Below are 17,308 nucleotides of genomic sequence, written 5' to 3'. Positions count from 1 at the left end.
ATATGCTAATTTTTTGGGACAGGCATTTTGGGTTTTCATGAGCTGTATGCCATAATCATCAGTATTAAAACAATTAAAGACCTGAAATATTTCAGTTGGTGTGCAATGAATCTGAAATATATGAAAGTTTTATTTTTATCATTACATTATGGAAAATAATGACCTTTATCACAATATGCTAATTTTTTGAGAAGGACCTGTACATAGTTATTTATACATAAATGTACACATATGGCAGTGGCCATATCTTGGAGTTTGCAACCCGATTTTTGAAAAGAACATTTCTTACACGTAGATGAGACCACACATCAGACTGGAAGACTGTATCTCACCTGTTTTTCAAGCTATCCTCACAACATGCAGGGATGCACATATGCAGGGTATTTCCAATCCCCCTTTTCTGCTCCGCTACAGGAGATTTTATTTAATTTTTTGAGTTCAGCTTTAACAGAATCTAATGTGATGGGTTTAGCTGTCAGCCAGTCGACAGTTGATGTGCTGAGAAGTGCATCCTGCAAAGCTTTGCTCCACATCAGAGGATGAATCTGTGCACTAAGTAGGCTAAATTTGCACTGCTAGCTGGTCCAAAGTCCCGCGGACTGATAAGATTGATACAGTAGTGTCTTCTCTTGGTTTCATTTACTTTGAACTGAATGTGATTTCAAATATTCAAGACAGTATACTTAAAACAAATTATTCTCTATCCATCCATTATCTTTACCCGCTTATTCCATTTTGGGTCACGGGGGTCGCCGGTGCCCATGTCCAGCAATCACTGTGTGAGGGACGGGGTACATCCTGGATGGGTCGCTTGTCCATCACAGGGACACATAGAGACAAATGAGACAAACAACCATTCACTCTCTCACTCGCACCTGTGAAAATTTAGAGTCACCAATCAGCCTAACATGCATGTTTTTAGTCTGTGGGAGGAAACTGGAGTACCCGGAGAAAACCCATGCATGCACGGAGAGAACATGTAAACTCGACCCAGAAAGGCCCCCGGACCGGGATTTGAACCAGGAACCTGCTCGCTGAGAGGCAGCAGCTCTACCAGTTGCGCCACCGTGCTCTCTGGCAGACAGGGATTTTTTTATTTTTTTGTTTGTTTTTAAAGCAAGGTTTAAAAAACTTTAATGAACACAGGAAAAAATCCTAAAGCCTGATCTTATATTAAAGCTTTTCGTGCATTTGTTTTGCTGTCAACTATGAAATTATGTTACTGATAAGTTTTATTCAAATGCCAGTTCTTTTTCTCCTCAGCATCATAAACACCCATTATCACCAAAGACAATCCATTTTTAGGGGAAAAACAATATTTACAGCTAAGCCCTTAGAGGCAGCCAAATTCCTAAAGCAGAATAGGGATTTAAGTTTTTAATTAATCTTAACACATGCATCCCCGAGGACACACACAAACTTGCCTCATTGCTAACAGCTACAAACCAAAGAATACAGCAGCAACGTTTGGTTTTGATGAGAAAAAAGAGGAAATCTCAACGAATGTGTGTTTCTGAGAAAGTTTGTCAAAATAAAAACACTTAAAGGTTTTAGGTGAATTTGTAAGATGTTGAACCAAACAGTCCAAGTTCTGAGAAAAATAATTCAGACACCCTAATCCTCATTTGTAGCATTTGGATCGCTAACATGGATCATTTTTGGTGGCACTAGACCAGGGCTTAATTTGAGCTGGATCCTGATGGAACAGGATCCAGCAGCTCTCTTATTTTGATGGGGTGCGTTCTGATTATTGTTTGCTTGGATCCAGTAACTCTCAGGCTTACTAATAATAAAGTTATGAACAAATTTGACTGCCTTGAATGAATAAAACATATATTGGAAATGTAAACTGAAAATGATTACATAAACACTAATTTTAAACATAACAACCACTTACAACCTTTCTAATATCACATAAGAGCCCCTTCAAATAAGCCTTTCCGCTTCTACCCTTGAAAAAAATCTCTGCCACTAAAAGTGCAGTCATGGGTAAATTAATTAAAAATGAAAAAATATAATTAAACAGCACAACAAAATTGCAAATCAGTTTACAGTTTAAGCGAGTCAATGATAACATTTTTATTATTCATTAAAAATATGAGAAAAATGTTTGATGGGTGATCACATACATTACATACATCACATATAGAATACCTCAGTTTTAGAATTGCGCCGCTCAAGGTGTCTGCATGTTGGAGCAGCTCTGTTACTTTCATTCTGAGATTTTGCTTTTGTAAACTTTAATTACTATTTTTCTGGATGTAAATCACATTTTTTGGGGGGATGATTGTTTCCTCTGGCATCGGATGTTGTTCAGCTGGAAGGAATTTTACTGAAACTTTTTTTTTTTGTTTTGGACATTTGTTATGATGCGTAACCATGGCAACAAGGCAGTTTTCTACAACCAACAGCAGCTGATTAACATCTCAAAAGCTCAAATAATATCTCAACTACAGCCCCAAATCTCAGATGAGTTGAAAAGGATGTTCTGTGGATGCATTCTCATCTACCTGCCAGCTGTGCTCGAGTGCCTGACCACTGAGATCCTGGAACTAGCAGAAAACACGGCTCATGACAGTGGAAGGACAGGATCATCCCTCGGCACCTACAGTTGGCTGTTCGCATCGAAGAGGAGCTCAGCAGGCTGCTGGGAGGAGTGGCCATTGCTCTGGAAGGAGTTCTGCCTGGCATTCGGGCGGTCCTACAGCCCGGGGGAACCGAGAGGCCAGCCGAGTCTGGGTGGACAGATCGGATGGTATCTGCAGCCAGTTTCTTAGGATCCACTGTGGGATGGACCTTAACAAGAGATCCTTCCTGTCTACAGCCATCAGGATCTAAAACATCTCTTAATGAAAATGAGGACAACGAGTTACAGCAACAAATAATTTCCCTTTGGGATTAATAAAGTACATTTGAATTTGAATTTTGAATTTGAATTGAATATCAAAACAACGGAGCCAATTTGCCAAAAATAACAGAGGTCAAAAAGTCAGAAATAGGTACAGTCCAATTTATTTTTGTTTAAACAAAAGTATTCTCATTATACAACTAAACTAACGAGAATTGAAGCACATGAAGGCAGTGGTAATGGAGATAGTACTGGAGCAGATGCGAGTGATGTCGATGAGTGATGAGCTAACCAGGCTATTGTACCCGGGCAGGAGCCCACAGCCAGATGACATGAACAGCCTGAGGAGGAGCCTGGGGGTTTCACATGTGGAGGAGGACAACAACGAGGAGGACAGTCAATTCAGTGGAGAAGAGTCGGGATTGGAACCTTGAAGTGAGGGATGTCCATCAATCCGGACAGATGCCCAGTTCAATGCAAAACAGACGTACTATCCACGGCTTGTAATGAAAAAATCAGGTGGTGGTTAGGATGCTTGAGAGAAGCGGAGCGTGCTCTATTCACACAAGGAGAGCTGTTGGTCAGGCTACTTCTTAAAATAGTTACTGAATCAGGTGTAGGTAAATGTAGATGTTTAACGAACTGTTAAAATACACCAGAATCCAGGAAGGGAAGTCTAAGATTGCCATCATTTAATGTTTCCATGCAATGATGAAATTAGTTCTCTGCATTTAACCCATCGCACCTGAGATACACTCAGGTGGAGCAGTGCACAGCTATGTAAGTTCCCGGGCGTTAGCTGTCTTGCTCAGAGAAACCATGACATGTGGAAATGGCAGCTCCTAAAAAAAAGAACGAAAATAATAATAATCCTAGCTCTGAATTTAATCACAGCAATGATTATTAAAATGAGTTCATGTTTGTTTTGGTGATGCAACAACATTACATGCACATGTGGTCAGTGGACATTTCATGTGTGGCTGAGAGTCATTCACAGCACAAGAACTCAACTGTTTTTTTTTATTTTTTTATTGTTTTTATCCTTCTAAATATCATTTTATAAATTAACATAATAAAAAACGTGGAGTGAGGAAGTGAAATCAGGTGAATAAATGGGAGAGAGAAAATGTGTGTTGCCCCGCGGGTTTCAGTCAGAATGGACGATTCATGATTCAACATCAGAGCCTCGTTGAATAAATCTCCCCTTCAGCATGACCGGCAGCAGAAAATGCTCACCAACAAGCGTGCATTACAGTTTCTCACTGGTTGTGCATGCAAATACACGTGCGTTCCCACAGAAGTAATGTGCTGTGCATGTGTACTTGAGTGACGGATGTCCACGTTTCCACAGTCCAGCCTCACAGGCCTGTGCTGCTCAACATGTTTATTATCTTCAGATGTAATGAGTCATAAAATAATGACAACGTTCATTTGGAGACATAGCAGGTTAACTTTTCAGCAGGTAGTGATGTAAAATAAAATACCCCCCCCCCCCCCCCCCCCCCCACCACCACCACCACCACCACTATCACATCCTGCAATAAGCTGTTTTTGGCCATTAAACTAATGTAGCAGTCACGGAGTCTGACTGCCCTCTAAAATGGAAATTCAAAAGCCAGACTGGCACAGTGGGAATATCAAGACATGGCATATCCTCTGCTCCTTTCATCCTCACACTTTGCCCTGTCTCCCATCTCCTCCACATTCCACCCATGCATCCCTACTCCATAGTTTTTCAAATCAGATGCACATCTGCTGTGGAAATCATTCTGAAGGGCGATTCTTCCTGCTGACTGAGACGGATGGACGGAGGGGCTGCGGCCTTCATCGAGACCTCAGACAGCTTTATTCATGTACAAAAGCTGTCAACTCAGTTGAACGTTTCAAGTTAGCATCACCTCTGGCAGAATCCCATTTCCAGGTGTTGCTCCCACCCCATAAATGTTGAGTGATTTCTTGCTTGTGACTGCTGCTCAACCCTTAAGGGTTGAAATATTTCTGTACATTCATTTTCATCAACTTACTGTATCTATGGTTTGCAAAGGCAACAGGTCCAGGAGGATCCCTGTTCACAAAGACACTGTCCTGCTCCTCCAGGGAGAACAGAGAGGATACATAATCCCTCCAGCAACTTTGGTGTCTTCAATGGGGACTCCTTTTTCTTATACATTTTATTGTTGGATGTAACTGGGACCCTGTGTACATAATTTTGCTCCACCACATGTACCACATGAGGTGTGAATGACAATAAAGAATCTCTGACTCTGACTCTCCCAGTGGGTCCAGAGAACCTCAGAGAGAAGTGCCCATGGTTGCCTAATTTAATGCCTGATCCATGTTTAGTGTCGAGCAACAGAGGTTCAACTATCTCTAAGGCTGAGACCAGCCACCCTACAAGAGGCTGACAACTGAAAGGTATGCCACCTTGGCATATTTACTGTCTAATCTACCAGAGTACATTTTTCAAATGAAGCTATTATGATTTAATATTGATGTGGTTTTTAAACCTGGACACAAAACAACTTACAATACTAAGAGGCAGCGGTAAATAGTGAAATGGGATTACAGTGTACCTAAAAGCTTGCTGGTATAAATATTCGCACACCATTAATTTGAACGTGACCATAGACAGCAAGGCTGCCTGAGCAGTGCGGTTTAAGTTTGGTTAATAAAGGCTTCATCATCAATTTATGGATGAAACCCGAACAAGCTGCAGGAAAAACACTCAGACATGAGTCCTGATGCAGGCTGAATAATCCATGTGGATAAATATAACTGGGTTTTCTGGACAAATTATTATTTGTTGAAATGTTTTGTCTTTTATCCATTTTTTTTTTTTTGGCAGTCTGAGAATCTGCAACAAACTAATTCTTATAAACTCTGCAGTCTACACTCATCTGCAGGTCAGAGGTCACTCTTTCAGAGATGAAGATGTTCACAGCCTTGATAGAGAGGAACAATGGTTTGAGAGAGGAGTAAAGGAGGCCATCTTTGTGAAGAGAAGCTGTCCATCATTAAACAGGGGCAGAGACCTCCGTGTTCAACTGTCCCCCTCTTACAAAGATGTTATTGCTAGTATCACTCAGCCCTCTGTGAATAGCAAACAGCCATCAGGGCACTAACGATCAGACGTTAGGCTGATGGTCCTCCTTTAACACGTGAACAGCTATGGCTGTCACCAGCAAACTGGTTGATCAGTTGATAAGGATGAGTTTGTTGCAGCTCCTCAGACTGAAGGTATTTTGGGTAAAATACGAAACATTTCAACCAGAAGAATCCGCCCAGAGGACCTGACTCCATCTTGTTAGACTCCGACATGAGGGTGAAAGGAACTAAATGACCCTTGGTGATCAGTCAGGCTCCTTGTCAACTATTTTTACACAATTTATGAGCTTCTGAAATCATATGATATTGTAACAAGACTTTATTAAATATGTATCTTTTTAAAACAACAGACTGATCAATAATCAGCGATTTGAAAATAACGTTCAGTAACTGGGCAAGAATGCAGCGTTATAGAAGTGTAAAAAAATCATTCATTATCTAAAACATTCACAAAAAGACTGGTTTTTACCCAATATGGCCCAATTGGGATGAGCTCTCCTGTTTCTACTGGGATCCTGAAGTTCTGTGGAGGAGGGGGCCCCTCTGCCCAGAATAGCCTCTCTGCTCTGGGAACCCCTGTCCTCAGCAGCCCCCCTGCCTGGAGCCGAGGTGGCGGAGCTGCTCCACGACTGCCCACCCTCTGCAAAAGACGTGCTTCATTCAGGACCACCAACCAACATCCATCAGGACTTATCGGGGTTGACAAGGATCACAGGGAGGTCAAGACTCCAAGAGATAAAAAGGGAAACGGGTCAAAGGGGGAAACGCCACACAGGAACTGGAAGTAGGGATTCAGATCAGTGGTTTGGAAAAGGAATGTCACATTCTGGGGTCGGCTGGTTAGGAAAGTAGAGGCGACAGAGGCACAAGGAGCATAAAGGATTTTAGGTTTTACCAAAAGTAAGAAACCTGAGACAGCTGAGTGAGACGAACTTCAGCCTGGGACATCACTGAGGGAGGGGGGCTCTTCTATGCAGCAGACATAATGAGGAGACACTCGACACTGCTTATTGAAGGATATCACTGCTGATCCATACCTGCCAGGCAAAACACTCCACAACCAACACTTTTTCAAATTAGGAGCCATTCCGCAACTACGAAACAATTTAGGCGTCATTTACCTAAATTACCAGTTGACAAACTGCACAGTCGGTGCGGTGATAGATTCCTGCTTAGCCACAAACGTGTGAAGAGAGAGAACACAAAAGCAAATCGATTGAGCAGTCATGCTAGGCTTGCCTGAAACCAGACCAAGAATAGAAGCATCTGAAGCTGCCTGGTAAATTGGGTGCATGTGGTTGTAGATTTCTAGTTACAGCGATGGTTGTGGATGAAACAAATGCAAATTTATGTATCAATGCCCTCATTTAACATCTCCGAGAGCAAAGACTGGCACAGAACATGAACCGGCTGCCTCTGCTTGTGCAAGTGCATGTGTGCGTGTGTGAGTACGTGCACACATATCTGCACATAGTGCACATAGTGCACACAAATCTCTTAGTTGTGTGTGCCCGTTTAAGGTCTTGTTTGCGTTTCAGGGATGCTGCTGCTCTGTGATCAAAAGGAGAGGCACAAAAGGAAGAGGAGAGAGAGAAGACAGGGACTGAAGCTATAATTCTAAAAAGAAATCCATTTGTTAGTTAGAGGCTGCTTTCATCAGAGCCACCGCTGGCCAGTGGTGGGACGGAACTAAGTACAAGTACTTCTTTACTGTACTTAAGTACATTTTCCATGTATCTGTACTTTACTTAAGTAGAGTTAAGCGTGGGTACTTTCGACTTTTACTCCACTACATTATACATTAAGTATATGTACTTGCAACTACACTACATTTCTATAATGTGTTGAGTTACATGTTACACTCATGTTGCAGTTTTTTGATTTGTTCATCAGTTTGAAAGTAACCAATGGTGAGAGGGGAGTTGGTCCATTGGATCACTGTAAAGTGGTCAGGTAACATTAGACCCACCTTGAAGAAGAGCTGGGTGCACCCACAGCACTGCTAACACACCCAAAATGGATTCCACTGTGGAGATTCAGCTAGAATATATGTGCCACTCATGGCCATATTGAAAGACTATTGAAATATTATTGAAATATTATTGAAAGATTATTGAAAGACTATTGAAAGATTATTGAAAGACTATTGAAATACTTTTGAAAGATTATTGAAAGACTATTGAAAGATTATTGAAAGATTATTGAAATACTATTGAAAGACTATTGAAAGATTATTGAAAGATTATTGAAATACTATTGAAAGACTTTTGAAAGACTATTGAAAGACTATTGAAAGATTATTGAAAGAGTATTGAAAGATTATTGAAAGACTATTGAAAGACTTTTGAAAGATTATTGAAAGACTATTGAAAGATTATTGAAAGACTATTGAAAGATTATTGAAAGACTGTTCAGTACAGCAGGACAGATTTTATCTCCCAAAAGAGCCAGACTGGACTCAAAAAACTTTGAAAACCAACTTCTTCTGAACTTGAACAAGAAATTCTTGCTGCAATATTAAAATGTGTCAGATCATGGGATGTTAGGACAGGAGACAAGAGATGTCTCCAAATGTCTAGAAACTCGGGTCCAAGTTTTGAAAATGGTGTCAGGAAATTAAAATATTGTTCACTATTGACCCATTACAAGGTTGACTAGACAGTATTTTAACTAGAGCTGATGAAAAACTGGAGTTGAAATGGTCAGAGCCTGTTCATTTGTTAGGTCTAATGCTCCTTTTTTCAGGCAGACAACTTTTACTTAAATGTGTTTACTGCAGTTAAAAGGACACATTGGTTTTGCTTTGTGTTAAATAAAAACTTTCAAAGATATAATCATTCCTCTTTCTTATTTTGCTTAATGGTATTAACTCTGTGGTATGTAACTTTTCAGGTCTCTCTTGTAAATAAGTCCTCGAGGCTCAATGGGATTAACCTGTCTAAATAAAGGTTGAATGAAAAAAAAAAAAAAAAATCTGCATGTCATCCCTGAAATTCTGACACAGAATCACAAGTGCAGGTGTGAACTGTGTCACAGAGTAAACACAATAAAAACGTGCATTATTTGCAGCATTGTTCATTAAAATGGCTCAACACTATTAATGTATTACATAAAATATACATACAGTAGGCACACTTAATGATATTGTAGACCATTGCATTAGGTAATACATTCAGCAAGTACTTTTACTTTTAATACTTTTGCAGGAGAACACCACCTCAGAAACAGTTCACCTCATCTCAAACAAACATGATTCATGTATGGTATGGTATGGTATAAAGTTTATTCATCTAAAAAAAAAAAAAAACAATTCCATAAAGTATAGATAAAAAAAAATACAAGAGATTTAAAATGAAAGGCAGCAGAAAGAAGAAAAAAAATCTTATTATATCTGCCCCTTTTTTCAACAATTATTTCAATCATAATAATTTTCAAGTAACAGAACAAAATGAATAACTCTTTCTAATTTTTCTAATTCTAATACAAAAACACACACTAAGCTACTTCATATATATTTTTTTTATAACAATTCAGATTTGATCTTTTTCTTAAATGTACACATTGACTTGGCATTTTTCACATCACTCTCTAGACCATTCCACAATCCAACTCCTTGGATTGAGGTAGACCTTCCCTTCAGACTAGTTCTGAATTTTGGTTTGACAAATATCTCTATCCCTTTAAGATTGTAACAACTTTGTCTTTTAACAAAATTTCTTTGGATATTTAATGGTAATGTGTTATTTTGAGCCCTATACATAACTGATAAAATACTATAATCTACCAAATCATGGAACTTCAATAACTTCAGTTGATGAAATAATGTGCTTGATGGGTGACAGTAATGCTTTCTGGTGATAATTCTTACAGCTCTTTTCTGTAAAATAAAAATAGGTTTTGTAAATGTTTTACACGCTTTCCCCCAAACATCAATGCGATAGATTAAATGTGGAACAATGATTGTGTTATACAACATGTACAGAGCTTTATCATTTAATAATTCCCTGACTTTGTATAGTACTGCAATAGATTTAGATATTTTTGTTCTTACAGAATTTATGTGATTTTTACATGTTAGCTGTTCATCAATGATTACACCCAAAAATTTCATCTCATTAACTCTACAAATCTCAACACCCTCAATTCTAAATGGATCATCAACAGTTCTCTTTTTGTTACTAAATATCATGTATTTAGTTTTTATCTAAATTTAATGATAATTTATTAAATTTAAACCAAGTTTGTATTTTATCAAATTCTGTCTTCATCAATTCCAACATCCGTTTTAAATCTTTACTCAAACAAAAACATGTGGTGTCATCTGCAAAAAGGACTCATTTGAGGAGTCCTGATACATTTACTAAGTCATTCACATATAAAATAAATAACTTTGGTCCAAGTACAGAGCCTTGAGGAACTCCACATGTGATATTGCAGAGGTCAGATCTTACACCATTTATTTGTACAAACTGTTTCCTATTTTTCAAATAGCTAGATGCCCAGTGTAATGCTGGTCCTCTTATACCATATTTATTCAATTTTTTCAAGGAGAATAGTGTGGTCAATAGTATCAAATGCTTTTTTTAAATCAACAAAAATACTAACACAATATTGTTTTTGATCGACAGCAGTAGTTATTTGTTCTATTAATTCCATGAGAGCCATTGATGTATAGTTTTTTGCTCTAAACCCATACTGACTGCTACTTAGAATGTTTTGTTTAGTAATAAATGTATCTAATCTGGTCACAAATATTCATGTGTTTTGTGTTTGAAACTGTTTAAAATAAGATGCATCTATTCCCTTGGGAACAAACAGACTTTGTTTTACAGGTGTTCAACTCAGCTCACTAACTTCTTGGTTGACACTAATGTAAATGTAATTAAAAAAAAAACTGTCACTGTGTTAACTTCACTGCCAATATGAACTCCATCCATCCATCCATCCATTATCTTTACCCGTTTTTTCCATTTTGGGTCACGGGGGTCGCTGGTGCCCATGTCCAGCAATCACTGTGCGAGGGGCGGGGTACACCCTGGACGGGTCGCAAGTCCATCACAGGGCCACATAGAGACAAACGAGACAAACAACCATTCACTCTCTAACCTAGGGACAATTTAGAGTTACCAATCAGCCTAACATGCATGTTTTTGGTCTGTGGGAGGAAACCGGAGCACCCGGAGAAAACCCACGCATGCACGGAGAGAACATGCAAACTCCACCCAGAGAGGCCCCTGGACCGGGGTTTGAACCAAGGACCTGCTCGCTGAGAGGCAGCAGCTCTACCAGTTGCGCCACCGTGCTGCCCCAATATGAACTCATTTCCCATAAAACGGACAGATCGTTTTAATGAGTTTTGGTTCAACTGACCTGGAAGTTTGAAACATCTGCTGAGACTTTACCTTTATCAAAAAGGAGTATTACTCCCAGGATGGGTTCCCATGAAGATAACACCATGAGAACTCCTTTGTTTAATGACATTTACTTTTCAAGGGATGGACAGCAACACCTTTTGGAGAAACATTGCCTGCTATTAACCCCAAAATGTCATTTTCTGTTTTATTTTCATACCTGAATGTTTATCCATGAAAATGTGTGTTTTAAGTAATCTCTCTTTAAGATAATCATTTGGCTTATTTGTCTCTTTTGAAAGAGTAACTTTTAAAGGTAGACAGAGAAAATGGACTTTAGATTTGATAAAACATGACAGAGTTAGGACCATCCCCCTTCCGAGAGGTGGACCAAAGACAATCTATAACACACAGACAGTTCAGTTAAGTTTCACTTATTCTTAAATCACTTCTTCTACAAGCACTTCTGCACTTCTACTTCTTCATTCAACAACTCAACACACTTCAACTGGACTTTGAGCAAACTTCAGAGAAAGACGCATCCTCCTAGAGACATCCTAGGAAGAGATTTGAGTAGAAAATCAGCCTTTCTGCATACGTCTCAGGACGAGAGAACCTGACCGAACCAGAACCATCACACCGCAGAGTGGTAAATCCCAGCTGACTTCAGAGCCAGTGGCTGGACCTTCGTCCTTCCAACCGAGGATAGGTGACTTTTGAGAAAAAAATCAGCCTCTCAGTCACTGGAGCATCTCAGGCCTTGCTGGTATCAATTTAAGCAGCTGTGGAACATTCTGCCATCTTGTTCTGGTGAGAGACTCTTGAATGCACCTCTGGTGATCATACATCACTACTGCAAACCTAGTTCACTTTAGACACAAATTTAAACTACTTCACAAACAGAACCAGTCCAAAATCTGCCTTTTTAAGTTTCAATGATTTGAATAACCAACTAGACCTTTGATGCCAAGCTATTTTGTTATTCAGTTAACTTTTGGCATGCATAATCTTCATCAGATATATCACAGATTATCATTTTTGTAATAAAATACATAAAATCAACTAAATTTGTGATTATTTTGGCATATCTGTGTGTATTAACTGATTTGATGCCCTTTAAACACGAGAAAAGAATTCACGTTTCAGTTTACATTTCATTTGGGGTTAGAGACTGATTTTTCCTCTAAACAGAGGTGGTGCCCAAACAACAAGGTTATTTGTATAATAAATGCATATCTTATGAGCTTAACTCATAACTGATAATTTACAATATATACCCAGCCCCATATCTCTCTACACTTTAAATACTTTTAAAAGTAAGTACTTACTTTTACTTAAGTAAAAATGTTAATGTCGTAGGGGAACACCCAACAAAACTGATTCTTCCCCCAACAGCTTACTCCAAAGTGGAACAAACCAGTTCTGCTTGTGATAAGATGGTCTCTTTGGTACACCCCCTCCTCCATAGCTAGCCCTCTTCCTTGTTGACAGTCTTGTCAAACTGGTTGCGAAACGTTTCAGCACACAAAAAAATAGAAACTGTCCAGATGACCTGACTGAAAAATGTTGGATTGTATACCTGGATTATTGAGCATGGACTTTGTTGTTAATGTGGTACTTTTACTTTTACTAGAGTACATTTTTGTCTGTTTATTTGTACTTTTACTTTAGTACAGTGTTTGAGAACATTCTCCACCACTGCCACTGGCGAACATGATCAGATGGGACAGAGCCACAAGATACCAGCAGAGCAAACTGCCATGGAGAGGCTGTTTACAACTACCACAACAAGGAAACACATAATAAATACCACTCTGAAGACAGATCATTAACCATGTGCATGAACCATTACCATCATAAACCATGATTAACATTTATTTATTTATCTTGCCTGCACTTAGTGTATGCAAACAATATGCTAATTAAAGAACAGTGGGCTGTTTGATCCTTGGGATTGTCCAGATATTTTTTGTGTCAAAACAACAGATAAATTGTGCATTTTTTAAATTTTATTCTGAAGTAGAATGTTACTGCTGGCAGAGATTAAACAGCTGTAAATCCAGCGTGGCAACACAGATGCTGCATTAGAGGTGGGCAATTTAGTTCACTTCATGGACACAGGTTAATCTGAGTCATTTAGTCTGTGCTTCACTTTAGTCACCTATGTTGGTACGGCAACACAACCCCCCTCCCCTAGGTGTAAAATCAACAAGAGCACCACATACGCAATCTATAGCAATGGCCTGAACAAAAAAACAACCCTGTATGACCTTTGATCTTGATTGGTGCCCTTGACTGTAGAGCTGGAGTGATGAAAGATCGCCTGACATGCTGTCTAGTGGTACAAATGTTTCATTAAATTATCTTGAGCAGATCAGAGCTTATGATCCAGACAAGCAAAGGATTTAATTAATATTTAACCTTGATTTGTGACCTTGACAGTGGAATTAGGGGCTGAAAAGTGTACATGACACTCGGTCTAGCGAGGATGAATACGTATTATAAGTTTTTCTTTTTAAATTATCATGAGCAGATCAAAAGTTATGGACAGGACAAGAGAAAGTTTTCACAGGTGTATAAAAATCTCATGGCAGTGAATGTAAATGATCCAAATTGAATAAAAAAGTAAAATGTGCAAATCAAATATAAGGCCCCGTTTACACGAGAACAACCTCTGGAAACGTTAGTGTTTTTTCAATGTTTATTGAGGGTAATAAACAAAAAATGAATGGGTTTACAGAAAAAAAAAATCACCCACATAAAAAAATATTCATTTGGATCCTCCCACATTTACCATAAAATATTAGCTCACCCAGCGCTGTTTCTATTTCTCCCTGAACAAATCTATTCCACTTCATTAATAGGAGAGTACTCAAAACATTAAAAGTCCACTCTGGGTTTTCCTGGTTATCTACAACAACTCATGCAATGTTTCTCCTCAGACTTCTGCCTTGGCAGAGCGCTCATGGGGGGGCGACACCTCTGTTTTGTGTGCTAGCTTAGCGCTACGTTAGTGCTTGCAGTTACTGACCCATGTGGGGTGGGGGTGTTAGGATGTGTGAGAGAAGCGGAGCGCTACATTTGTAGCATCTTAGCTAATGCCTCTGTATTGCACGCCGCTTAGTGCTACGTTAGTTCTGGCAGTTTTCGACGCGGGGGGGAGGGATTCACAAGGAGAGCTATTGTTCAGACTACTTCTTGTTGCTCTCTAAAATAGTTATTGAATCAAGTGTTTACTTTGTACATATGCAGTAGGGATGCACAATATTGGATTTTTGGCCGATATGCCGATATGTTAAAACTTGTTTGGTTGATAACCGATACTGATATTTTTAATATACTTTCCTTTGCCTTTTCCTTTTCCATAGCCCTCTTATTTAGGCTTATTTACTACAAAAAATGCATAACAGCTGTAAGAGTTGGTGACATATATTCAATAACAGCCATATGATATGCATAGCACTTTGTCTTATATTGAATGAAAAGTGTTGAATGTTATTTATTAGCATTAGTCACCTGCGATGTTGTCTCACTTGTGGAGGTTTGTTCCAGGTTCCTAGCTGCAGTGTGGGATCCTCTGCACTCCTGTGCATGAATGACAGCCTTTTTAAGTTCAAAGTTTTTGTCTATCCATTGTGCCGTAAGACTAATCAAGCTAATGAGGCTAACACTTGGCATTCTGATGTCTGTGGTGAAACTCACCCAAGGGCTATCAGCTAGTAGCTTCTCAATGACATTGGAAATGACGGCTTGTAACTTGGGTAAGGCTACATCAGAAAAATATCTCTGGGGACAATGTAGCGAGGCTCAACATAGTCCAAAACTCTTTGGATTCCAATACTGCCGACATTTTGACTTCTTGTGCTGGTGCTGCAGGCATCCTTGTCACTGGGTTGTCGTACAAAAACAGCATCTTTTATATTGGTGAGGTATTTTGATGGAATGGCCGATATCCAATATTTAACTTTAACACTAATATCAGCTAATACCAATACCATGCCAATAATATTGTGCATCCCTAATATGTAGGTAAACTTAGATGTTTCACAACCTGTTAAAATACACCAAAATGCAGGAAATGGCATCTACTTTAAAGACCCCACCAATGTGTCCCCCCACATTACAAATACTTGTGACACCAATGACTAAAATAATGTAATTAGTCAACTGCTGAGTTTAAAGCTGTTGACCTAGCTGACATTTCCAGTTTCAAACAAGAGAAGAAGCATAACATATTGATGAGTCGGGCTAAAGGCTTCACTTTTGGTGGATTTGACCAGTGTCTCAAAAAGTTAAAGATAGAACTTTATTGATCTTTATTGATTAAAGCATGCCATATCAGATGAAACCCTTGTAACATGGATGATCTACATAATCAAGAAAAATATTTTAAAAATGGGGTCTAATTGCTAAACGGGGGTAAATTTTTAAGCCACATGTCTTATCAGTAAGCCTTGTTTGAATGTATTCATGTATAATTCATATAAATGTATCTGTGTAGGTGTCTGCAGCTGGATGTGAAAAGGTAATTGTCCATATTTGCATGCAGCATAAAGCAGTGGAGGAAGCATACCTGGCACTCGACTCTTCCTGCTGATTTGAGCTGTCAGCCACGTTTATTAACTATGATGAATCACCCCTCCACTTTACATCCAATCAAAGGCCTCTCGGAGGGCGTCAAACATGGTCACCTTTTACTAAATGATTTTCTTGGCTCATGGTGCGACAGCCGGCAATTGGACTGGCAACCACTTGATGTGGCTGCTGTTCAAATTAATCTGCCAACATCCCACAGCTGGATCTGCCATTTTATGAAAGAGTGCGGCGAATTTAACAGCCAGTCATCATGGAAGCATGTGGTGAGCCAAAGTCTTTAAAAGGCCTGGTTGTGACGAGTTCATTGAACCATTATTCGAACGGTGTTTTCTTGACCTTACACAAAAGATTTTGGACAAAATCTGCTTCTGTCCATGCGGAGACATTAACAAAACAAGCATCACTGAATCATTAAATCCTTTTCGCAAAAGGTTTGTTTCCTCCTAACCTTCAACTATTTTTAACATTCAAGCTCATCACTGAACACTTTCTGCAAAAAAGAGACAAGGTCGGTGAAAACACAGCCCCCACCCCGGCAGGTCAGGTCCTCCTCTCATGGAACTGAACACCTCGAGGATGAAACTTTGATCTCGGCCTAAACAGAAGAGCTCAGGCAGGAATAAAAAAAGGGAGCAGTGGAAAAAGAGAGTGATCAATAAATTCTTGTCGGCACGGCTTCAAGTTTCCAATCTAACACAGTGCTGTATTGATTAGGCTTCAAGGTGCGGGGACAGTAATGCCAGCACTGGATTTGGGAGTCTTTAACAGAACAAACTTGTGCAGGAGATTAAACATTTAAATCTGTGGGATGACCTTATCTTCCATAATGAAGACAACATCACACAAATCAACTTTAAAAAACTGAGCTGAATGATTACTTCCGTAATGATGCCTTCTGTCCATCTGTTTGTCCATAAGCCTGTCTGTTTGTGGTTACATCTAGGCGTGAGAAAGGTCCTTTTTAAAAACTGGGTTTCTACATCAAAATCCATGTTGGCTTCCCCATACATCACTGTCTGTCTTGTGAGCTGGCTAACTTGAAAATAGGCAAAGTGCCACTTTCATTTTGGTGTGTGGCTGCATCTAGGTGTAAGAAGAGTCTCTGTCAAAATTAGGTTGCCACGTCAAAATCCAAGATGGCCACCACCATATAAATTTATAAACAGACCACCCTGATCATTTCAGGAAACTTTGTTTTCTAGTTTTTATATTGCTTAAAAGTACCTCTGGGCTCCTTCATTGTGGATAAAATTGCTCCCTCCACTCACTGGAATGCATCACTCTGTCCTACAATGGAGAATTAGGGCCATGCTAAGGAAAAATAAAATACATTACAAGAAAACTGTCATAATTATGAGAACAGTCGTAATATTACAAGAATAAAGTCGTAAATTACAAGAATAAAGTC

General features: G+C 39.2%; 1 protein-coding gene across 1 annotated transcript in view; it reads right to left on the bottom strand.

Annotated features, from left to right (window-relative positions):
• The window catches only part of LOC119413542 (GDNF family receptor alpha-1), a 251,133-nt gene that overhangs the window by 210,796 nt on the left and 23,029 nt on the right, over positions 1-17,308 (bottom strand). Inside the window, exon 4 of the mRNA XM_037680600.1 lies at positions 6,423-6,593. Within this exon, the coding sequence (XP_037536528.1) occupies positions 6,423-6,593 (171 nt within the window). The remainder of the gene's footprint in view (positions 1-6,422; positions 6,594-17,308) is intronic.

This window comes from Nematolebias whitei, chromosome 1 (genome assembly GCF_014905685.2).
Source record: "Nematolebias whitei isolate Nwh7 chromosome 1, NemWhi1, whole genome shotgun sequence".
Taxonomy (NCBI): domain Eukaryota; kingdom Metazoa; phylum Chordata; class Actinopteri; order Cyprinodontiformes; family Rivulidae; genus Nematolebias; species Nematolebias whitei.
The sequence above is the reverse complement of the archived record's forward strand: the minus strand, read 5'-3'. Positions and strand labels throughout refer to the sequence as shown.